At 34.7% G+C, this 19810-nt stretch overlaps 1 protein-coding gene across 2 annotated transcripts in view; it reads right to left on the bottom strand.

The window, feature by feature from the left end:
• Nucleotides 1-363: 363 nt before the first annotated feature.
• Nucleotides 364-19810, bottom strand: part of LOC141492788 (uncharacterized) — a 30030-nt gene continuing 10583 nt past the window's right edge. For both annotated transcript variants that reach the window (XM_074193455.1, XM_074193456.1), the window contains exons 3-4: nt 11741-11995; nt 364-10698 (exon numbers count right to left, since the gene is read on the bottom strand). In XM_074193455.1, the coding sequence (XP_074049556.1) occupies nt 8516-10698; nt 11741-11995 (2438 nt within the window). In that variant the 3' untranslated portion in view covers nt 364-8515. The remainder of the gene's footprint in view (nt 10699-11740; nt 11996-19810) is intronic.

Raw genomic sequence — 19810 nt, 5'->3', positions numbered from 1 at the left:
ATTTTACAATAAAATAATGAGAAAAATTTACTAAGAGTTAATACCCCCAAAAAAGGAAAGGAGGCAGAAAAGGGATATGCAGCTACCTTTAAGGTTCTTTGGCAGTATTTAAGTATCTGTATATTTAAGTAGCTAAGTGATCTTGGCTTAAATGAACTACATCCCTTAAGTTTTATAAGATCTGGCAGCTATTATTTGCTAAGTTGCTTTCAGCAAAATTTGAATGATCATGAGCACATATATATCTATATCTATATCTATATATATATCTATATATATATATATATATATATAGGAAGATTACAACAATGGAAGCTCTATCTATCTAAAGCTATGTGGCTGCTGAAAACATTAAGAAATGCTTAGGTGTTTTTTCCAAGGGCCAAAAGAACTTGAGGGGCAGGGGGGCAAGGAGGAAAGGTGGTGTGGGCTCTCTTGGAAGATTGTTTCTAGTTAGGTCTTGGTCTGAGTATTACAGAACTAATCTTAATAGTTCAGTTGTGCTGAGTTTCTTTTAATTCTTTTTTAGTGGTGGAGAAAATTTCTATCATTATTCAAAAGTTTTAATATAGTCAGACTTGAGGTTAACCAGATGGAGTTGATCCCTTCAAGAAAGGAAAACAATGAAATAGGAAAAGCTCTATCACCTTAATGAATCTGCTTTTGTGGTCCTTCCCCTATGTCTACATAAGGGGCTGACTCAATAGTCATATTGACCACATTGAAGTTGATTTGCTCTATTATCTTTTTCATTCCATGCTGACACACATTCAACAACCATTTATGTAAGCAGAATACTTTTTAAGCTTAATCTGCATTATTGTTTTCCCATCACTTTCTTAACTTTAGACAATTGACAATAAACAATAAATCAACTTGTAGCATTTGCCAATTTCTAAGATGGAAATATTCACCTTGAATATTTAACAATCGACTCTTGCCAGTTCATACAAGCTGTCTAAAGATCTATGCTGCTTCCCAGGTTCCATGTCTTACACTGGATCTTGGTATCCTTGAACCTTGGTAAGTTTGCTTCAACATAGTTGTCAAGAGTGGCTTTAGTTTTGTGGTAGGTGGACATAAAATTATTGGGAATGACTTTCCAATTTCTATTGTATACTTCAATAAAAAAAAAACCATATACCCCCATCAACTTAGAAATGAAAGCAATACTTATATTTACATGTCTTTATTTTAATTCATCAACACATCAAAGACACATCCACAGTGACTGGTCCTTAATTAAGTTGAAACATGACCCAAGGCACAGAACATGTTAGATAACATACATAATAACTCTTGTCTTTATGATTTTGTACTAGGGGGTCACTTCTTTAGGGTGCTAGCTTTGACTTTTTGTTTCCCATTCTGGGTTTGCCAATATTTTAAGTGATAAGGTAAGTGCAATTTTTTCTCCTGGCTCTGATCTTTGGATATCACTATGTGAGAAGGGGTGAGAATTGATGGAGAGTGTTGGCCTGGCTTGTGGTTAGCCTAGGAAATAGATCATTCACCACACACATGTGAAGATGGCTATTTATTGAACATAGATTGTCTCATATACTAACTACAGGGACCTATGGATAGGCCTGGCATTATCTGGTTTCTTAAAAAGTTCAGGAAGGCAATAGGTATACAAAAGTACATATGTATACTATACTTTCTATATATTTAAATGTAAATAGATCTACCTGTATCTATAAGTACAAATATATATTAAACATTTAATAAGCCAAAATGTTGCCGTAGAAATATATATATATATGTATATAGTAATACAAACATCACTGTCTTTATATGCAGTCTATATAGGGCTGAGTACATTACATCTTAGTTCAGTGATCAAAATGCAAAGCTGCTTAAGAGCTACTAGTTTGGGTTATTGTTTTCTCCCCACTCTAGGTGAACTTTGTATCAATTTTTAAACAAGCAGAGAACAAACCTTCAGTTACTTTTCTTCTGTGGATGTATCAAAAACTGAGACCATCATGAGTAATATCAATTCACCGTCTATTCGACATTTCAAAAGACAAATCTAATTCAGGATGTGCAAAACAGAACTCATTTTTCCTTCCAAACTTACTTCTTTTGGTTTTCCCCATTTCTATTTTAGAGCCTCATTATTCTAATTTCTCAAATCTGTAACTTTGGTGTTATTTTCAACTTCTGACTTCTCACATTGTTTATCCAGTCAGTTAACAAATCTTGTCATTTCTACCTTTACAATACCAGTAGCATTCTCTGTAGATAAGATGTTGATCTGCATTAATAAAGGCAATTTCCTCATCTAGAAATTACCTATGCCAATGAAATGATAGGCATAGTCCTAATACATGTAGATATCAATTCTGTGTGTACATCTCTCTCTATATATGTATATATACATATGTGCATATATACACACATACATGTGTATACATACATTTAGGTTATACAACTATCCATATGTGTATGTGTCGGAAGGTCTCCCTTAATAGACTTTTCTTTTTGGTATCCCTAACACCTAGAGTAATGACTGGTACATAGAAGAAATTTTTGGTTTTTTCAAGTCAAGGGGGTTAAGTGTCTTGCCCAAGGTCACACAGTTAGGCAATTATTAAAGTGTCTGAGGCCACATTTGAACTCAGGTCCTCCTGACTCCAGCACTGGTACTCTATCTACTGCTCCACCTAGCTTCCCCGAAGACATTTATGCTTGTTAAGTGATTGACTGATTGAGATCCTGATCAATTAAATGAACCCTGGAAATGTTCAATTGCTTTGTATATTTATCTGCTTAAGTCTTATATTGCATATGGTTTTCTTTTGGTGTTCCAGGGCATTTTCAGGACCACCTTACTAGCTTCTTCAACTGCATTTCAAGTCTATACTGTGCTGACTCAATTCCTCATTTAATCTCTCCTGATTCTATTTTTTGTTTCCTGACTGCCTCCATCTGCTCAATTTTCTAAATTTTCTAAATTTCTAGTTGATGACAAATTGCTTGCAACTCTGGTGACACTGTTAGTTCAAGTTAGTGCATTTTTCTCTCCCAGTCAACTTAATTTCTTACTTTCTCTGTAAGGCACTATTGATCAATACTTTGCATACAGTTTTTTATCTTCAAATCACATTTCCTAAGTTCTGGATATGTTGTTAGGGCCTGCCATTCATTCCTTACTTTTACCCAATGCATTTCTGTTTTTCTTGCAAATCTGTACACATCTCTGAATTAGGTGAGCAATCATTCCATATGTGTACACACTCTCCATAAAGCCAAAGGAAGCCAAAGGGACCCAAAGCTCCTTTTCAGTTCAGTTCCATATGACAAACTTTCTGTAAACTTTTCACATTTCTTCCATAATTTGGCACGTCTTTGTATAATTTGGCTGAAAACACTGTATCTTCGGCTGTGAAACTAGATTCCCAAGCATAGTTTTCCCTATTTTTCCAGTCTTTTGAGTAAATATATTTAGTCTTAGATCTTCCTGCCTGCAAAGATATAGTATATCGTCCTATTATCTACTTAATTTTTCAAAACTTTTAAGAGATTGGATAGTTCCAACTAGATCTGCATATTATTAGTCTAGGTTTAAAAAAATAATTTACTCTGAACAAGTACTGCACTTAGACTGGCACATGTGATTAGGAAAGTCAAATGTTCCCACCTAAAAATGATTGCCTATCACATTAAAAAAATCGCCCCCAAAACAACAAAAATCCAATTTTCTCCCTACTTAATGGTCTAAACCACAGACTTGTAAATTTTTTCCTGTCATGAATCCCTTTGGCAATCTGATGAAGCCTATGGATCCCTTCTTGGAATAATATTTTTAATTACATAAAATAAATACATAGGACTTCAAAGGAAACCAATTATTTTGAAATAAAGATGTGTCTTTCCCCCCTTACAAGTCCACAGGTTTTAGAATCAACTTGAATTTAAACTTTTGACTAAAGATTAAAACTCAGTTCTAAATAGAAGGAAAGAGAAAAGGCAGGAATGTGGAGGTATAAGAAAAAAAATCAAAGACAGAGCTTATACCAAGAACTGATTTCACAGCCACATGACAAATGCAGCAATTGCTTTTCTGGAAAAAGAAAAATAAAATCACAATTCAATGTTGAGAGATCTTTGATTTTCTGAGGCTCATGAACAAAAATAATTACATTAAAAATATCACTTGTGATGGAGGATAAAACAATTAGAAGCTCTCCTTTGATTTTTAAATAGAACTTTACTTGGTAAAACAAACTACTGGTAAACAAGCAAATGCAGGGGAAGCAAACATACTACCTCTTGTCTCTTGGCTCCCAGCATTCTAATCCCTTTCCACACCCTATTCTTCTGGGTTATGGGATTGACATTTCAATTTCTTTTTAAATTTAGAACAAAATAGAGCTACTGTTATCATTTCTTTCCTTGCATCAGTGATATAAATACTCAAATCATTCCCTGAATTTCCATCCTTACACAGGGGAACTTCTCTTATCAATGACAATGTTACCATTATGTCACTGATATAAATTTGAATTACAAAAAATGGTTTAATAGCTCTAATTAGTAAATCAAAAACCATTTTCTATCTAATTAATATTTGTGATTATCAAATTAACATCAAATAAAAATCATATCTACTATAGAAGAAATAAAATTAAAATGCAAAACAGATAAGAAAACATGAAATAGCTCTAATTAGTAAACTAAAGACCATTTTGTAGCCTATTAAACTTTTTGAACTATCAAACTAATATCAAAATCATGCCTATTTAAGAAATAAAATAAAAACACAAAATACTGAGACAAATTCAGCTGTCCTTTGATTTCTTATGTGCAAAAAATTCTTCACACAAACTCATAAAATGATACATAAATTGATAGTGGCCTACATAATTCTTCTCAGCTAATACAATATTGGCTACTCATTGGGAGAAAAGTCTGATAAAATTTTCTAATATGAGATTTTATGTTTAATTACAACAAAATGAAAAAAATATTTTATTCCCAATTTATTCAAAATATTCAGAAAATTCCCTCAATGAAATTCTTCCTTTCCAAACTTATAGAATCATAAAGTTTAGGACTAAAAGGACCTTAGAGGTTCAACCCTCTTATAAATGATAGCACACAAATGAGGCACAGGAATGAACATAAATATGGCATACAAATGGAAAGTAAAAGAGCTATAATTCAAATACCCATTGATCTTTGATGTCCTTCAGATCATACCAAATTATTGGAAAAAGAGACAATTACCTCCAAACAAAATTAACAAGAGGGAACATGCACATATAAGGCAAACATCGATATATAGCTTCACTACCAAAGCATGAAAAACTCATAAAACCCTGATCTGATTGTACAGTAGTAAATCCCTTTTTAAATTTTTTTTTCTGCAAGGTAATGTGGTTAAGTGACTTGCCCAAGGTCACACAGCTAAGTAAGTATTAAGTGTCTGAGGTCAAATTTGAACTCAGGTCTTCCTGACTTGAGGGCTAAACAATAGTAGATCACAAGGCTGGGGGGGCCTTCTTTGTATTCTCTTCCCATTTTATGGATACAAAATAGTCTCTGGCTCATCTTTTATATGATCGTATATTTCTTTGATGACATGTTACACTTTACACTTCCCTTGTGTAAAACCTGGTTCATAATATGTTGCATCTTACTCACGTCCACTGTGTTTCTCTCACTGCTCTTTAAGTCATGCTCAACTCAATTCTTTAGAGATTGTAAATGTTCATGACTCTCAACCAAACATCATCACTTGAGGAATGCATCTGTTTCAGTGAGAAGTTTTGAGTCATTAAAACTTTGTGATTTCCCCAACAACCATCCAACTTGTTCTTTGCTTCCTTTTCAATGGTCCATGTGTGATATTTGTTCCAGCTGGATGGACAAGGTTTATAGGTTTTCCTTATAATTGTATATACTAGTTTGAACAATAGGAATTCTTCATCCACTTGGTTTTACCTACATTTATTTATGAGTTCCTTTGCCCTATCACAATTAATTTTGCCAGAGATGTGTAATGCTGAAAAACAAGTATATTCCTTAAGATTATCATTTTCAATCTCCAAATAGCTATTGTGTCTAGTTTTTGAAAGAAAATATTCGTTCATGTCTTTAATTTATTCCTTATTTGTTTCCTAAATCTGAAAGGTCTCCAAAAATTACTATCTTACTATTGAAGACTTATAATTCATTTACCTTTTTCTTTAAATACTCAGAAGCGATATCATTCATTATCTATAATGTTTTTTAAGCATATAGCAGTTTCTTTTCTCTTAACTAAATTTATTTTTATTGTATTTTCTGAAATTATAATTGTCACTTTGGTTTTAAAAAAAAATTCTCCAAGGCATAATTATAGGATCACAGATTTAGGGCTGGAAAGGGAACTTAGAGATCATGTAAAGCTATAAAGCAGTGGTTCAAATTGTGTTCCAGTGCTTCTAGATGTTGGAGATTCTTTTTTTTTTAGGTTTTTGCAAGGCAAATGGGATTAAGTGCTTGCCCAGGGTCACACAGCTAGGTAATTATTAAGTGTCTGAGGCTGGATTTGAACCCAGGTACTCCTGACTGCAGGGCCTGTGCTCTATCCACTGCGCCACCTAGCTACTCCTTGGAGATTCTTAAAGTCAAAACTACTTTCATAATAATACTATGGCAATTTAATTTCTATTCCAGTATGTAGCAACAGATATTAGTCACATAACCAAAAGCTTATTGGGGTGAAGGGAGGTCCTAGAGGATAAAAGAGTCTTGAAACTAAAATGTTTGGGAATCACTGATCTAAAGGGACCCTTCTCATTTTACAATGGTCAATGGCAGAAGCTCTTTTAAAATTTTCACATTACCTAACAGTAGTCCTTGTATATAGTAGGCATTCAATAAATATTTGTTGAAAACTTTGCAGGTGATTTCTAGTTTGGCCCAAATACAACTTTTCTGATCTTCCTAATGAAATTCATAATGTGTTATTTATATTTTTGTACCACTGCTAAAATTCTTAAAATAGTTCTGCGCTATTTTGTTTTAAGATAGTCATAGGGACGAAAAAGATGTTTAGCCTTTTAATAATAAAAAAGCAGAGGCCAAATTTAAGTTTATGAGGAAGAGTAATGTGTAATCTTTAGTTATCAATCTGAAGTTAGCTTTATTAGTAATTTTGAGCTTAAAAAGGCAAATAATTAAAAAGTGGTAGATTAAGAAAAATTTTTCCAGCTCATACTTTGTGTTTCAAAGAAACCCCAGAAGCAAATGTTTAAAAAGGGTTGATGAATTAATCATCATTTACTATATATATATGGAAATAAATCTATCTAAATATATCTATATCTATAGGTATATGTTTGTACATGCACACAAACATATAGATAAATCATCTAGGGATTAAAAATCAGAAGGAAGATGCTAAATTTCTCCTAGTCTAGAATAACACAGCAAGTGACAGAAAGTTATAAGTCTTTTGAGAATGTTCAAAAGTGAACTAAAGCCTTACTTGTTCTTTCTTAAGTAAATTTCTCTACAGACTGTAATATAGCCCCATAAGACACATAACTATGTGTGTTACTTAAGCTCACTTACCATATAAAAAACAGCAAAAAACAACTCTTGCAAGGTAGTTTACGCCACAAGGTATACAAAAAAACCTAGTGCTGAGGTTTTTTTTTTTGCAAGGCAAACGGGGTTAAGTGGCTTGCCCAAGGCCACACAGCTAGGTAATTATTAAGTGTCTCAGACAGGATTTGAACCCAGGTACTCCTGACTCCAGGGCCGGTGCTTTATCCACTACACCACCTAGCCACCCTAGTATTGAGTTTCGACAAAAACAAAAAGTAGTCAAAGTTTTACTGAATTATTTTCATCTGGGATTTTATTTAGCTATCCTAACAGCTTGTTAAGAAGTAATAAATATCTCAGGAAATAAAGTGGGGTTAAATATAAAGCCTATTGTTGTCACCAACAATGTCATTTTCTGGCAAAATAAAAGATTTAATAGGAAATTATCAAGATTTAAGAGGATAATTATCCTAAAAACTGGATTTACTGTTTTATTCAAACAGCTATCTGCCAGAAAACTGCACTCTATTAGAAATTATTAACTTTATAGGAAAGATCCTGTTAAGTTTTATCAAAGAATTCTGGGAAAGAGAAATTGAGACTAAGTTAAGCTAGAAGGAGAATTTAAACTTCTTCACATGTCTTTATTCATGGTCTTTTTAAAAATGTTTTCTGTGTATAAGAATATGAAATCCCTGGAGGAGAGGAAGAAAGAAGGATCAAAAGGTATAGACTTGTTTATACCTTTAGAAGGCACTAAAGCAGTCAATAAGAGCACTGTAAATGCAAATGAAAGGACATTCTTAGGAAGGGGCAAAAAAAAAAAGGCTTCAATGTAAGGCTTTAGAAGGTCTCTCAGATTCTTGGAACCCCTCAACCCTCTATTTCTTCTGAACCATCCACCCATCTGGCTGGACTGCATCCTGCTATAGCTTCCCATCAAGTTATCGAATTATACCTAGAATTAACTCTAATGATGGTCCAAAGAACTGGAACTATTGGGTACTACCTTTGACCTGGAACTCTTTTCAGGCCTAGAACTCTTGGTTCTCTCCTTAGCATGGGCTGCAGTATGGGTATTGAATGCACCCACATAAGCAAAGCTCTTGCCACAATCAGAACATAAGAATGGTCTTTCCTTCTTATGTACATGGTGGTGTGCCCTCAAGGATGACTTATGGACAAAGCTCTTTTTACAATCAGGACACTGGAAGGACTTCTTCCTAGTGTGATTGTTGATGTGTCTACTTAGCTCACACTTCCGGGTAAAATTCTTACCACATTTATCACAGGAGAGTGTATTTCCTGCTTTGTGCAGGTTCTCATGGACCTTCAGAGATTTCTCCTGGGAGAAGCTCTTATCACACTCAGAACACTGGAAGGCCTCCTTTTTTTGGTGAGATTTAGCATGTTCAGTGAGTTCACCACGCTGGGAAAAACATTTTTCACACTTGGGACACGGATATGACTTCTGCTGTTTATGTCTGCTCTGATGGACCTTCATGGTAGCCTTCCGATAGAAGCACTTGTTACATTCAGGACACTGGAAGGGCTTTTCCCCACTGTGAACTCGGATGTGTTCTTTGAAGACATGCTGCAAGGCAAAGCTTTTGCCACACTCTTTGCAAGTGAAAGGCTTCTCCCCATTATGGTGGCTCATGTGGGCCTTCAGACTTCTATTCTGGCGAAAGCTTTTGTCACATTCAGGACACTGGAAGGTTTTTTCCTTGTTGTGCACGTGAAGGTGCTGAGCGAGCTTAGAATGATGAGGGAAACATTTGCCACACTGGCTACAGGAGAATGGCTTTTGTCCAGTATGGATCCGCATGTGGGCATTCAAGTTGGTTCTCCGGGTAAAGTTCTTGCCACATTCACCACACTGGAAAGGCTTCTCCCCACTGTGGACCCTGAAGTGTTCTGTGAGCATGTACTGCATAAGGAATCTCTTGCCACATTCCCCACAGATGAAGGACTTCATCCCACTGTGTTCGCTTTGGTGGGCAACCATAATTCTCCTCAGGCGAAATTTTTTACCACATTCAGGACATGGGTAAGGTTTCTCCCCAGTGTGAACTCTCATGTGTTCAATGAGTTTAATTTGTTGGCTGAAGCATTTGTCACACTGTGAGCAAGGGAATGGTCTTTCCCCTTTGTGGAGGCCATAATGGAGTCTCATGGTGGTCTTCCTTTTGAAGGTCTTGTCACACTCGGGACACTTAAAAGGCCTATCTAGTCTATGAAGTCTTCTGACATGTTTAACAAGGCTTGATTTGTGAGCAAAGGTCTTTTTACACTCACTGCAGCGGTAAGGATTGACCCCATTATGCAGGCTCTTGTGGATCTTCAAATTGACCTTCAGGCGGAAGCTCTTTCCACAGCTGGTACACTGGAAGGGCTTCTCTCCAGTGTGGACCCTGATGTGTTCAATGAACTTGTACTGATAAGAAAAGCACTTGTTACACTCACCACAGATAAACAGCTTTTCCTCCTTATGCAGGCTTAGATGGGTTCGCAGGTAGGACTCCTGGCAGAAGCTGCTCCCACACTCCCTACAAGTGAAGACTCTTGCCCGGCTGAGTGTGCGTGAAGACCTCCTTGGATTGACCTTGCGAGTGAAGTTCTCATTCCTTTCAGATCCCTGAAGGAAATCCTCCTTATTGTGCTTACGCTGATGGGCATTCAGGTTCTTCTTCAAGCCATAGCTCTTACCACATTCACTGCACTCATAGATTCTTTTTCTGTTCCTTCTCTTTTTTTTGTTCTTTCCTTTCTGTCTATGGTCAGATTGCCTGCTGAACTTCTTCTTGCATTTTGGACACTGGCATTGGTTGTTTGTGTGGTTCCTTTGGTGTTTTACCAAGTGACCTTTGAACTGGAAGCTTTTCCCACACACATGGCAGGGATAGAATCTATGCCCAGAGGGGATTTTGCGGCAGTTGACAGTCCCTAGGTGTTCTTCTATCCTCTCAGTGGATCTATTAGTTGCTGGAATTGAAGGTTCTTTGTTTGGGGAGAAGAGATCTTTCAAGGTGTTTCTGTGGACAGGTCTACAGAGAACACTTGCTTTAAGTGATGAAGATTCAGTTAAGTTTTGGTTTTGAGGACCATGAAAATGGCATTTCTTTGCTTGTAGCTGCCTAGCTCTCTGCTTTCCTGAAAGAAAGAACAAAGGTACAATTCTTATTCATGTCTAATCTATAATGGATCTAACACTGGAGATACATAAGAAATAAAACCATGAACTATTCTCCAATGGATAAATTGTCAAAGGATATGAACAGTTTCTTAAGAGAATTGAAAGCCAATGAAAGATTATTCCAAATCACTAATAATAATAAATAAAAAGCAAATCTACTCTGAAGTTTCATTTAACCACCACCAAATCGACAAAGATAATAAAAAGATAGAAATAAGTCATGGTTAGAGGGTCTGCCAGGGGAAGGAAACATTAATAGGTTGGTAGGCAAATCCCCCATGGAGATCAGAGAGAAAAAAAGAAAGTTTTCATATACACCAGAATATTCAAAGCAGCACTTGTTATGATCTACATTTTTTGTGTACTGTTTGACAGAACAAGATACCCCAGTCGTGGGCAACTCCTGGTGGCCATCCATCCCCTTCCCCTACCCTCTCTGTCACTTTAAAGCTTCCTTTTGAGTGTGGTCTTCCTTGATTAGATTGTAAACTCCTTAAGGGGAGATACTTTTTTTTCCCTATTTGTGGTCTTAGTGCTTAGCACTGTGCCCAACCCATAGTTAGGCACTTAATGAATGTTTATTGACTTGAACTGAATAATAAAGAACTAAAAACAAAATAATGCTTATTAACTGGAGGTGCAGCTAAACAGATTGTGGCATATGAATATTATGGAATATTAAGCTGTTGTGAGAAATGGAGAATATGAAGAAAATAGAGGAGCATGGGAGGACTTAAGTAGAATCAGAAAACAACATACAAAACCACAACAATGAATATGGAAAGAAAAAAATACAAAAACAAACAACCCTGAAATTGAACATTACATTTATAATGACCAGGCTTGGCAATGAAATATAGAGAAAATCCTTCTCTTTCTCTTCATTGCAAAAAATATAGATTAAAGATACTCTCAGATCTTGATTAATTTTGCTGAATTGCTTTCTTTCTTTTTCATTTTAAATCTTTTGCCACAAGGTCATAATTCCTTCCCACTTACCAGGGACAGATTGTTGTTTCTCAGCATTGTTGGAATTACATAGCTCATCATTACCAGATTGTTCTTCCTCAATGCTGTCAGAGTTACATGGCTCATCATTGCCAGAGTGCTTTTCTTCAGTGCTGTTGGAGTTAGGCTCATCACTGCAAGATTGGATCGTTCTCACACTTGTCCCCAAATTTGCCAGATTCTTAAAGATTGGCTCCTTTCCTTGTTCAATATAGGATATTAAGTCTGGCTTGGGAATAGTATAATCTACACAGAGAGAACAAAGAGGCATTTAGCACATTTTGTAAGGACTCAGACGGGAGACAATTTCACAGAAACAATATTTCTCTAAGTTTATTACACTTAAGTGAACTTAAAGGCAGTCAAGGTGGAGTAGAAGACAGAGTGTTAGACTGAAAGTCAGGAAGATCTGAGTTTAAATTCAGTCTCATAAACTTAAGTCATTTACCTTCTGTATGTCCAAGTCTATAAGATAGGAATAATATTAGTATTGAAGTACAATATCAATATTTGTGTAATCCCTCTATAGAAGGGGTCCTTGATACCTTTCTGTTTGGCTAGGTGCCTTTGGGTCTGAAAATAATCTGACAGGATCCAAATGCTTGACTCTGGGGGTCACAGATATAACATAAATTTGTCTAAGATTCACAAAGCATCCTTGTTAGCTTAATTATCTTGTTATATCTGTCAAATTCCTGCTTCCTCTCAGGATTGCCTCCCCTTCCCCAGATGCAACTGGAACCATAAGATAGTAAATTTCACTCCCTCAAACCTGTGGGAAGCCTGTGAATATGTGACTGCCTCCATCTCAGGAAATGTGTTAAGACAACACAAAGACCATGACCCTTTCCCTTTCCCATTCTGTCTAGTCCCTTATCTATACTTAACCATATATTTACATATATTTGTAGTAGTATGACAAGAAAATAAATCTAACTGCTGTCTTTGCTTCTGTGTCCTGCTTGCTCTCAGTAACCCCCCTCAAAACACTATAAAAACCCTATCCCTTGAACACTCAGGTACTGTCTGATTTGGGTACTCTTCATCCCCAGGCAGTCCTTGGAAAATTAAAGATCTCCAAACTTATCAAATTCTGGTCTCTGTATTGCTCTTTGGGTTCAGCAGTATCTACCTCTAAGTATTGATGAGAGGATAAAATGAAATATGGTAAAAGTGTTCTCTAAATGCTATTGCTTACTAATTTATACTTACTTATACTTATTGCTTACAAAGGATAGGAATAGATGTAGAAAAAATGGACAAATTTGGGATGGATAAGAATAAATATGTACAAAATCAGGAGTGAAGGTTTTTTGGGTTTGATTTAATATTTTAGCAAAGAAACCCATCCAAAGGGGCATCTAGGTGGTACAGTGGAGAGATCACTGGCTCTGGAGTCAGGAGTACCTGAGTTCAAATCTGGCCTCAGACATTTAATAATTACCTAGCCGTGTGACCTTGGGCAAGTCACTTAGCCCCATTGCCTTGCTAAAAAAAAAAGATAATAAAAACACAAAATACATTGGGAAAAAAAGCAACCCATCCATCCAAGCTGATAGCAAAAAAATGGAAATCAAAGCAATTTTAAAACATTAAGTTTAGTTAAGTTTTAGTTTACTTAATAAAAATAATGACTTGTGTGATTGAGAAATCAATAAATGTTTGTCTTTTAAACCTTTTAAAAAAATTTTCTGAGGTTACACCCTTAATGAAGTGTGCCACATACACCAGTGGTACCCTACCAGGAGCCTACCTCCAATAAACCACTTGTATAAGTCATTTAGATTTTAGTTGAATGGTATAGCTAATACTAGATTATTAAGATAATTTCAATCTTAATTGCAATGTATAAATGGTACACTAGATTCAAGAACTTATAAGGAAAAAGAAATAATGAAGGGTGAAATAAGAAGTTGCCAGAAAAAGGCATAACAAATGAATGCTACTCATGCTAAGTGACTGGGGTAGAAATGGAGAGAAAATGTAAAAGAACTGGCAGGAGGATTCTGATCTTATTTAGACTGAAAGAAAAAAATCTTTTGGAAAGTAAGTAAAAAAATTTTAACAAATATCTTCCCCATTTACTTGGACTAGGGATTATAGGAGACACTCATAAAGAACACAAATATAAAGGTATACATGGAAGGAATTTCTATAATAATGATAATATCTTTATAACTCTTTAAGGTTTGCAAAGTGCTTTACAAATATTATCTGATTTTATTCTTTACAACAACCAGTGAAAGGAAATGCTATGTTTGTCCTCATTTGTACAGATGATGTAACTAAGGTAGAAGGAATTAAATGACTTGCTTAAGGACACATAGCTAGTGCTTTAAAATGGATTTGAATACAGGTCTTCCTGACTCCAGGACTAGCATTCTATCTACTGGATTCCTTCATTCCCCCCCCCCAAAAAAAAAGAAAAAGAAAATCACAATTACTTTCAACTGAAGGAACCTGGGACAAGTGAATATACAAGAGGTAGAGAATAGAATCTTGTTGGGAAGGAGACTGGAATCAAATTAATAAACAAAATCAAGCACAGAGATCAAGTACTGATCTCAGACAAAAAGCAGGAGTGGGATGCTGTAAAATCAATACAAAAGAATTAAATAAAAAGGAGCACAAACTTAAAAATTACAATATTAGGTGTAAAGGGGTTAAACTTCTTGGAAAATGAAAGGAAATAAAATCTAACTATTTGCCACATGTAAGAAACTTTTTTTTAAAGATTTTTTTTCAAGGCAGTGGGGTTAAGTGGCTTGCCCAAGGCCACACGGCTAGGTAATTATTAAATGTCTGAGGTCAAATTTGAACCCAGGTACTCTTGACTCCAAGGCCGGTGCTCTATCCACTGTGCCACCTAGCTGCCCCACTGTGCCACCTAGCCGCCCCTACAAGAAACTTTTCAAAAATTTAGACGGGGGGGGGGGGGGGGGGCCACGGCTAGGTGGTGTGTCACCAGCCTCATTTTCTCCTCCAGAGTCATCTGGGTCCAGTAGCCAGATGTGAGGCAACCAGGGTTAAGTGACTTGCCCAAGGTCACACAGCTAGTAAGTATCAAGTGTCTGAGGCTGGTTTCGAACACCCATCCTTCTGACTCCAAGATCCTCCTAGGTTGGGGGAGGAAATAAGAAGGGAAGAGGAAGGGGAGGGAGGGTAACTTCATACCTACCACTTCCACCAATATTTTGTTCCCCAGTATCCTCAAAAATATAACTTAACCAAATTAGTAAAACAAGAAAGAGAACTTAAATAATCAAACCTCAGAAAGAGAAATCTGAGAAGTCATCCAGGAACAATTATAAAAACAAAGAATCCTAAACCAGAGATTTACAATAAATATTCTATCAAATGTTTAAGAACAGTTAATAACTATACTACTAAAAACAAACCAAAAAAACACTATTCTCAGTAACTGAGAAATAAATCTACCAAATCTTTTTAAAGAGATAAATGCATTGGGGCAGCTAGGTAGCGCAGTGAATAGAGCACCAGCCTTGGAGTTAGGAGTACCTGGGTTCAAATCCGACCTCAGACACTTAATAATTACCTAGCTGTGTGGCCTTGGGCAAGCCACTTAACCCCATTGCCTTGAAAAAAAAATCTTAAAAAAAAAAGAGATAAATGCAAATACCCAAGTCAGGGATCAATCCAGCAGAGAAAGAGGTTAAAAATGGACTATATAAATGCTGTCAAACTCAAAATAGAGACTAGAGGTCATTAAACAATTTGTAAAGATCCCTCTGGCTGTTTCTTAGGAAACTGAATATTAAAGTTATCTATGTTCTATTGTATTTTTATTTATTTTGTCAAATATTTCTTATTTAAATTTTAAGGGGTTGTACTCTGGAGTATTTAAATATCAGGAAAGCAATATAATCTATCAGAAAATAATTAGTATAGTCTTCCCCACTCGAGATCAGTGATCTTGTTGTAGAAATGTACTCTACTAATATAGATCAATTAAAATTCTAAAACTTATAGTCTTAGAGAACTGTATCAGTATCGTATGAGGAAAAAGAAACTTACAATAAAATAAAGCAGCTATGTAAAATTATCCTAAAATGTATTTTCATGGAAGGGCCTCTCTTTAAAATGATCAAAACTATGCATCTAAGACCAAGAGTTTCTTGCAACAAGAAACAATTGAAGTATTTGTCAAGAATTATAGGGATAGGGAAGGGGATCTCCTCTTTTCCCTCTTATCTGACATGGTTCTAGAAATATTAATTACAGCAATAAGACAAGAAAAAAGGAAAATAAATACTGGGAAAAAAGAGATAAATGTTTATATACAGACTATATAATGATTGAATTAGAAAACAGAAAAGAATCAGTGAAGAAACTAATTGAGATGATTAATAACATGGAAACCAATACAAACAACTAAGATTTCAATTGCATTATAAAAAATATGACAATATCCTTGATCTGGAATCTTTGTTTCCTTTTCCTTACTTGAATTGAGAATTTAATGAAAATAGGAAGTGTACTTAATGCTCCAAAGAAGTTCATACAAGATCAATAGAGAGAATGTCCTTTTTATAACTAAAATCTAATTATTAATAAAATTTAATTAATTTATCATGGATCAAAGCAAAATAAGTAATGTCCCTCTTATTTAATATAGCCTAAACTGAAAGGAGCCATCTTTTCTGAGAAGAAAAATCTTTCCTAAAGTATGACATTAACCTTGATAAAACCCTGATAAATCATTATAAAATCCTAACAAACTAGGTTCTTTTTATTTTTTTCATTGCTTAGGAATTTCAAGCTATCAATAAATATTTATTAAGTAACTACTGTATTTCTAATTCTTTTTACTTCATAGTTTCCATAGAATGTGAGTTGGACATTTCTTGAAGTCAGAAGGCTTTCCCAAATAGCTAACGGAATTCAGTCACAAACTCTTTCTCCAAAAAAAGTGTTTATATATTAGTAAAATCTATCTTGGAAAGGGGGCAGCTAGGTGGTGGCTAGGTGGCGCAGTGGACAGAGCACTGGCCCTGGAGTCAGGAGTACCTGAGCTCAAATCCAACCTCAGACACTTAATAATTACCTGGCTGTGTGGCCTTGGGCAAGTCACTTAACCCTATTGCTTTGCCAAAAACCTAAAAAAAGAAAATCTGTCTTTGAGAGATCTGACCAGCAAAACAAAATCATCTGCTTTTACTTACAAAAAAGAAGCAATGATAGAGAAATCAATCTGAAAATAGTTATAAAATATCTGGGAGTTAATCTACCAGGACACATCAAATCTTAAATGCAACTATAAAACACTTGATAGAACTAAAGACATCATTATAAGACTCCTTATAGTTGAATCATATTATAATACAAATTCTGGTATTATCTAAGTAAATATATATATTTCTTGCTACAAAAATATCAGAGGTTAATTTATAAAAATTAACATAATAATAAAAAAATTAATGTGAAAGAGCAAAAGGTCTATATTCTCAAGAAAAATAAGGGGGGAAAACCTAAATTTATCTGATTTCAATCTATAATATGAAGCAACAAACATTAAAAATATTTAGCATTGTTTAAAAAAAGAAAAGAGTCTATTCTTGTAGATTAGTAGAAGAATATGTTGAAGTGGAGAGTGTTGGTCTTGAAATCAGACAACTGAGGACAAATCATAATTCTGCCACTTATTACTAAGTCATTGGAAACTGGGTCTTAGTTTCCTTTTCTGTAAGTGAGACAAGACTACAGTATATGCAAGTTTTATTCTAGTTCTCTTTTTATGATACTGCAATCCAAATGTATCAAACACAATAGCATAGGATTTAATACACCAAAATAAAAGATATTAAGTAGGAGTCTCTATTAAAAAAAAAAAGAAAAAGGAAAAAACTTAGGGAGAAATTGGAAATCATTAGGCAGGAAAAGGGTTTATACCAGTATCTAACTATTTATCACAATAAACTCCAAATAGGTAATCCACTTAGATGTAAAAGGTCACATGAAAAAGCAAAGAACAATGGAAGGAAGTATCTTTCAGACTGATTGCTATAGAAGAATTTGAAACATTAACAGTGATCATAAAAAATAAAATCATCAGTTTTATAAATTAAAAAGCTTTAACATGAACACAATGAAGTATAAAGAGATATTGAGTCAGGAAAAAAACTTTATAACATACCTGTGATAAATATCTAATATGCAGAGAGAAATAATAGAAAGGTTTAAGACCTGAAACTATTATCCAATAGAAAAGTGGTAAAACTGCATGGAATAGTTTTCTAAAGAAGAAACTGATAGCAAACTATCAACAATCACATGGAAAAATTCTCAATAATTAGAGAAATGCAAGATTACATTTCATTCCAATCAAAGTAATATAGATGTTAAAAGAAGGATACTGTCAATTCTGGAGAGGCTAGGAAAGATACATTAATACATTGGCCCAATTATTGACTCAAAAACAATTTGGAATTAGGTTAAAAAATTATGCAATGCTTCATCTCTATACCCAGAGATCCCAATAATGAATCTATTTAGGAGGAGATATAAGACAAAGTCCCCTATAAATTTCAATACTTGACAGAAACAAAGACTTCATTATGAGAGAGAGATTGGACCATAGTTAGACCATATCAATATAATACAAATCATATTATCTTAGTAATATGATATTATTTTAGACTGTTTGCTATACAAACTACCAGGGATTAGTTTATAAAACTTGACACAGTAATAAAAAACTGCATGTAAAAGAGCAAAAGATCTAGATTCTCAAGAAAAATAAAGTAAAAAAATACCTAAATTTACCTGATCCCAGTCTGTAATATAAATCAGGAAACATTAAAAGTATTTGGTATTAGTTCAAAAAGAGAAAAAAGTCTACTTATGTAGATTACTAAAACAATGTGTCCACAGAAGTTCTTTTTGTGGTAGAAAAAAATGGAAACAAAGAAGCACATTATAAAATTTGCATAAATTATACATAGCTAACTTGAAGATCAAGTGACATCAAATGTAGGCAGCTAGGTGGCCCAGTAGATAAAATGCTAGCCCTGGAGTCAGGAAGATCTGAATTCAAATCCATTTTTGTTTTGTTTTGTTTTTTAGGTTTTGGCAAGGCCATTAATGGGGTTAAGTGGCTTGCCCAAGGCCACACAGCTAGGTAATTAAGTGTCTGAGACCGGATTTGAACCCAAGTACTCCTGACTCCAGGGCCGGTGCTTTATCCACTGCGCCACCTAGCACCCCTCAAATCCATTTTAAAGCACTATGTGTCCCTAAGCAAGTCATTTAATCTCTTCTACCTCAGTTACATCATCTGTACAAATGAGGACAAAGACAGACTTTACTTCCACAAGTTATTGTAAAGAATAAAATCAGATAATATTTGTAAAGCATTTTGCAAACCTTAAAGAGTTATAAAGATGCTATCATTATTATAGAAATTCCTTCCACGTATACCTTTATATTTGTGTTCTTTATGAGTATCTACTATATTCTCTAGTCCAAGTAAATGGGGAAGATATTTGTTACAATTTTTTTACTTTTGTCTTGAGCTAATTGCGTCTTCCAGCTGACTATCAAAGGTAAACACTTTGGTGGGGATTTATGAACTGCAGTATTAAGGATGTAGATACCTGTCATAACCTGGGATAACCATTTGTTAGATTCATCTTATAAATTCAATTAGGAGGAAGTGCCCTTGTGCTCTGTACAACTATTTCAATATATTCTTCAAATTGTTAAGAATGACTGAAATATAAACTAAGCATTTGAGTTTCACCTTATATATGTCAAATTGGCATGGATAGTGAAAGATGGAAATGATCATTGTTGGAGGAGTTATAGGAAAATGGAAACACTAATTTTGCTAGAAATTTGACCAATGATTCTAGGAAACAATAGAAGTATGTGAGAAAAGTCTCTCAAGAACCCAAATCTAGTTAATCCAATGATCTCACTATTAGGTATATATCTCCAAGGAGGCCAATGACAAAAACAAAGTTATCATGTGTACCAATATATTCATGCTAACTCTATTTTGTTTTTGGTATTTTGGGGGTTTTTTTATGTCAAGAGGATTAA

The sequence above is a fragment of the Macrotis lagotis genome, chromosome 7 (genome assembly GCF_037893015.1).
Source record: "Macrotis lagotis isolate mMagLag1 chromosome 7, bilby.v1.9.chrom.fasta, whole genome shotgun sequence".
Taxonomy (NCBI): Eukaryota; Metazoa; Chordata; class Mammalia; order Peramelemorphia; family Peramelidae; genus Macrotis; species Macrotis lagotis.
This window is presented reverse-complemented; position numbering and strand designations above follow the sequence as displayed.